Here is a 6000-nt window from a genome sequence, read left to right as displayed (position 1 = left end):
ATGTTATTCTGTTTGTGTTTAGCCCTGAGACAGCGTAGATTTGCCGATAAGAAAGAGACCGTTTTCTTTTCCTTTTTTTCCAGAGAGGCCGACTGAGCCTGTGCCAAGTGGGACAGAATGGCTAAAGAAATGAGTGGCGTTAAATAGCAGAATCATAACCTTGACGCCAAGAACCTCTGAAACACTTCCCGTATGAGCCGATAAAAAGCTATTCTGTTCCATTTCATTCTTCTTTTTTTTTAGCCTTGCTGCAGCCTAAACACAGCGCTTGTGAACAGCCACACAGACACCCACAAACGCAGAGCTGTGCACCGGCAATTTGATTTAGGGGTGCCGAAGATGAAGTGTGATGTCTCGGATAGCTCGGTGCGGCTTCACACCTAAGTGTGCGTGTGCCTGTGTGTGTTAATGGGTATGCATTTTATAAGAATATAAGGAAAGTACGCAGCAAACTGTGCAGTTGTTACAATGTTTCCTTTTTTGTTCCCTGCCAGCGTTTCCTGAATTCTACATTATTAAGTAATGTAGATGGACTCTTATTTAAAATTTCAAAAGTTCAACTGAAGTGAGTTAAGATCCATGTAAATCATGTTATTCCCATTTGTGTTACAGTTTTGTTTAATTATAGGAGACTCAGTGCTTATTTTGACCACGTTTGACAGTGTGAGCTGAATTGAGTCTCCTGAGCTCTGCGCTTGTTACGTTTTGTGGTCTAATTAGAGCCAGTATGAAGGGACAGTTAGTTCCTTATCCCTCAGAAAGACTGATTTATTTTGTAAGTACTGAAATCATACATTAGTTAATCCCTTCTTATTAAAATGAAAAATATAAAAATACATTTTCCCACCTGTAGGTGCTCAGTCATTTCTCCACGTAGCGAGTTTGAACCGCAGCTTGGCAATTAGCAAAAAAAAAAGGCATGAATGAAATGCATGACCGAAAAAATCTGAAAATGTTAAAAGGAAACATTTTTTGTGATGCTGAAAAGTTAAGACACCCACATCATACAGCAGTCAGACCTACTGATTCAAAGTCGAACCTGCTACTGAGAGATCAGTGATGGCATCACTTAGAAGGGCTGGAATGTTGCACTGCACTTCAATTCTTTCATTTTATCCCTGATATCGTGCTACCTGCAAATCTGTGGCAGATATTCAGGCTGGTTGCTGTAAATTTTTCTTACAGAGAGGTTGCCCTGTCAGCATGCCTTCAAGTGCTTTCTGACTTTGGGGACATCCTTTCATACCCTTACCAAACGCAGTGAGTCTAACAAAGCCTGTTAACATATACACACATACAGCCACATGTGCCCACACTTACACTCACAAAGACACACACTCACCTGTGCAAACATTTGCACACAGATAGCTGTGAAGCTGTGAGGTTGATAGGTACTCTCAATCTGCCTCTGCAGTTCTGTGTTTCACACTTTGTTCTGTTCTCATGTACACTATTTTCTCTATCCACCTTTCCACTTAGTCACAGTGCACTTTTCACTTTGCTTTTCTGTTCCCATTATTTCTCACCTTTTCCCTCGTCTTCCATCTTTTCCAGTCCTTCCCTCTCATCTCCATTCTCCTCATATCCTCCATATATCTCCTCCTACTCCTCGTCAACTTCAAGGCTCGTACTGACTCAGTATTCTGCGGGTACGGTGTTTTTATGGCAGTCTGAGAAACATTCTCTATTGGCACAAGGAGAGAAAAGGTGAAATACACTGTAAGTAAAAGAAAGTACATACCCTAGACTGATTACATCCCTCCAAATCGAAAGCACAGACAGTTATTTAGTGTTCTTTTTAAGGCCATCCACATTTCAAACCCTCTGGGAATTTGTACTTCACACAAAGAAGTGAAGTGCTTCATTTTAAGTTTCAACTAAACCGACACCAACTGTTAAACAAACTGGAGGAAAAGTTTTTAAAAACATTAATGCCAGTGTAAAGGCAGAAATAGATTTTTTTTAATAGTGTGTATAGTGTCTGCAGATGGGGACAGAGCAAGAAAGGGATGGGCTGAAAACGTAGTATCTCAAAAGTTCTTGGCAAACCCGTTTCCTGACCCTTCTGAAGAATAATATTTGGGGCTTGGCAGCCTTTACTTTATTTCAGCGGGTACACTTTGTTCCCAGAGGGATGGATGTGCTCCATTCATGCCAGCTTCACCTTCACCGTCCTGGACCTTGTCATGGGATTGTTGTTGCACTTACATAATCTTCTGGCAGTACTATGCATTTTCACCACTAAATACCTCCCATCTCACCGGGGCATTACACTCACACAAGGATGGACATATGGATGCATATGTACACACAGGCACGCACCCTCCTGCTCAAACCTCTATCTATACTTGCGACTTACCCGCATCAGCCTTTATACTTGCTCAGGCACACACTTTTATACGCATGCACATACACACACACACACACACACATTGTATCCCAGCACTCTGGATTAGGGGTACAGATTAAAGATTACGGCCAGCACTGGGATTACACAGTACTTTCCTGCCCCTCCTCCATCACAGGACAGACCCACCTCTGGCCCTATCATCTACACTGGTGATGTCATGCACACAAAAAGAAGAGAGAGGATTTTATGTCACTGATATTCATTCCTTAATCCTAAATTAGCACCCACAAAATGCCATTTCTGCTAAGGATTTCTATTGTCTCTCTCTTCTGTTATATATATCTGGCTATTCTTCTTTCTCTCTCTCTCTCTCTCTCTCTCTCTCTCTCTCTCTCTCTCTCTCTCTCTCTCTCTCTCTCTCTCCTCTCTCTCTCTCTCTCTCTCTCCCTCTGTGTTACACAATGAACAATGAAGTCATCTTTACATTACTGGCTCTCTCAATCCAATTACTCACATTAATCAAAGCTCCTTCTCAAATGTCCCATTCCCTCCCTATTGCGTCATTTCCTAACTCAATTGAAGAGACTCATAGATAGAAACAATAGAAATTATATGACAAATGGGAATGGGTTAGATATTAAGGCTCAGGTAACAGTACTTGATGGAGGAGAAGGACCTTGAGGATGGATGAGTGAAGTTTCCAGGGAATCTGTCTCCTACAGTAGATGGTGTGCTTAAAAGATGTGGGTGAGGATTGCCTGAGGACTGTGGTGAGATGGTATATTGATTGCTGATTCACTATCTAGATCCTTCATATTCTACCTGGGCGTTTGGAACCTCCTGTGGGGTCACAAGCTATTTTAAGGTAGACATGATAAGAAGATTTTATATATAAATATATAGTATTACATACAGTATGTGCAGTGTTAACAGTATGAGTTACTATCAGGTGAAAAGACCAGTGCAGTATTATATACAGTATATGCAAGGCTAGCAGCAGGAGTTACGATGAGATAAAAAGGAAGTATTAAAAGTCATTCTGTGTGACATTAAAGGCTATATCAAGACTGACAGACTGTGAACAAAAAAAAATTATGTCATTAAAATCTAGCGGTCTCAGTGTTACTCGGTAGTCCAGCGATTGGTGAAGAAACCAGCTGCTTCAGGGATGCAGGGACACTGCCCTTTAGAAATAAAGTTTAACTTGAACTTGACAGACGTTGCACTGAATCTGCAGACTTTAGCAGAGTAAAGAGAAGCTTAGTGGGTAGCTTAGTGTCTGTTGACAAGGCTGGCATAAACCAGGCTGCCAGAAGCATCGGCATTCACATTTGTTCCGAAATTGACACGGTTGTATCTGTGGCGCTCCATCATACTGTATATTTTAAAGACTAATAGTAATGGCGCTCCTTCAGTCTCTTCTGATTTCAACAACTGGGAAGCTTTCACAGTGTTTCATCAGTAACTCTGTTCCTCTTTAATACGCTTGTTTTTGCCTCTCCGCTTCCTTTTATCTGTCTGTCACCTGAAGGTATCTTCAAAATAATTTATTTGACCCCAATAGTGAAGTGACTCAAAGACCTTTCTCTTCATTTTTAATTTTTGTTTCTTTTTAGGTGAATGCCGTCATGCCATTTGGGTGCCTTGCCCTGCGAGATGGGCGAACGTATGACACGATATCTGATGTCACAGACAAGTATGAGTTTGGACAAGTCCTGCGAGCGTAAGTGCTATAAAGCTTTATGCATGGATTTCTTTTGCCGTGTTCCCTCCTCTCCATTGTAAACATTTCACAGGCACATTTCATAGTTCTTGCAAGGTTTTTATTCACCTCATGAATTATTTTCTGAATTGAACTGGACAGTTCTCACTACAGATTTGGTTTGGCATATCAGAAGGTTTCACTGAAGGAATGACAGAAGGTAATAGCGCGAGGCTAGTGTGTAACAGACAAATGTGACAAATTTGTCCGTTTTAGCCAGCCAATTGTCTCAATATTATTGACTGTAAAAGTTCAGGAAACACATTGTTCAAAGGCTATTGTTTATTCACTTGATCTATTATTTATTCAAAAAATATTTAGACATATTGCGTAACACCTCTGAAAATCAGTTTGCTGCTCAACTGGCTGAAAACAGACCATTTTCTTCTGCGCACCCCTTCGAGAAACACTAACTCACACACACACGCAGGCATGCAAACCATACACACAAATACCAATCAGTGTAAAAGGCCATATGGCAACATCAGCATCTGGCCTCAGAGATTTCTGCTCATCTTTTATATAACACACACACACACACACGCGTGCATGTACACACACACAAACTTAAAAACACATTAAGTCAGAATTAAGTGCAAGGCTTTTGCTGTAGGCCTGTACATGTGCTTCTTAAAATTGTGTTTATCGCTTTTTCTTTTTCATTCTCATTGTGAAACATTGCAGTTTAATTTTCCATCATGAAGCTTCCCTGAATCCATTTGGGTGAAGTACTGAATGCCCCAAAGGCTCAAAACCTAATGCCGCCCAGCTGATGGTAGCAGTAAGACCCATTTCAACCCTTCTATCCAAAGCTTCACCTCCCAATTAAATTATTTCACTGTGTTTCACCAAAGCAGCCAGTGTACTCTTTGTGCCCCTAATTTGAATATTATTCTGTCTCTCCTGGACCGTGCTCTCATACAAAAAATATCAGAAACTTTCATCCTTCTTCCAGCATTTACTCTATCTGCTGTTCTCAGTCTGTCTGTCTTTCTGTCCATTTTTTTTTTTTCTTATCGCGTAGGAAGGAGTTCTGCGAGCTGTGCCTGGCAAAGGACAGACAAACAGACAAGGTGTTTGTCTGCAAGAAATTCCTCAAGAAAGATGGCAGGAAAGTCCGCAAGGCTGCCAAGAACGAAATCATGATTCTGAAACTGTACGCAATCAGTTTGTGAACAGATGGATGTATGATTGAGCAATGGAGAAAGGCGGAGAGGAGGAGAAGGAGAGAATGTTTGGATATACAAATTTTCAAGTGAAATAAATTGTGCAATAATTCTGGTTGATATTGCAAGCTGAGATGTGAATTATGCTTTTTACTTTCTTTGAGCTATTTAGTCACCTGACATGCACCTTACGTTTGCATGTAACGTCCTACAGTCTGTGACTTCTTTTGCCTCTTCCAGGGTAAACCATCCAAACATCCTTCAGCTGATAGATACATTTGAGACTCGGAAGGAATACTTCATCATCCAGGAGCTGTGAGCATTTCTTTGAACTTTTCCACCAATTGTCTTTCTCGCGTTAACATCATTGTCAATATCTGTTTGTGTGTCGTTTTTTGTGCATGTGCCGTAACACAAATCCAGCAGCTCGAGGGTAGGAGTTGAGTCTATCCTCTTATTACTGTGTGCTCTGTTGTTCCCCTCAGACACAGGGGAAGGTGTTAGATTTGATGAGATATTTGCTCTTAGTAACACTCAACATTACTCAGTGCTCCTGAAGCACTGCTCTGCTACAAGAGAGTCTCTGTGGAGAGCTTGGGATCGATACACTAGAACTCACCTAATCCACATCACTTGTGACTTGCGCATTTTGATATTTGCAGCTTTATTTGAAAGCAATAATAATGACTGGAGCAGAGTGGACAAATTATTTATGCCGTGTT

General features: G+C 41.0%; 1 protein-coding gene across 1 annotated transcript in view; it reads left to right on the top strand.

Moving 5' to 3' along the window:
- The window catches only part of camkvl (CaM kinase-like vesicle-associated, like), a 38959-nt gene that overhangs the window by 24406 nt on the left and 8553 nt on the right, over positions 1-6000 (top strand). The window contains exons 2-4 of the mRNA XM_063464345.1: positions 3967-4073; positions 5137-5268; positions 5519-5593. Coding sequence (XP_063320415.1) covers positions 3979-4073; positions 5137-5268; positions 5519-5593 — 302 coding nt within the window. The 5' untranslated portion in view covers positions 3967-3978. The remainder of the gene's footprint in view (positions 1-3966; positions 4074-5136; positions 5269-5518; positions 5594-6000) is intronic.

This window comes from Pelmatolapia mariae, linkage group LG20, assembly GCF_036321145.2.
Source record: "Pelmatolapia mariae isolate MD_Pm_ZW linkage group LG20, Pm_UMD_F_2, whole genome shotgun sequence".
NCBI classification, from domain to species: domain Eukaryota; kingdom Metazoa; phylum Chordata; class Actinopteri; order Cichliformes; family Cichlidae; genus Pelmatolapia; species Pelmatolapia mariae.
This window is presented reverse-complemented; position numbering and strand designations above follow the sequence as displayed.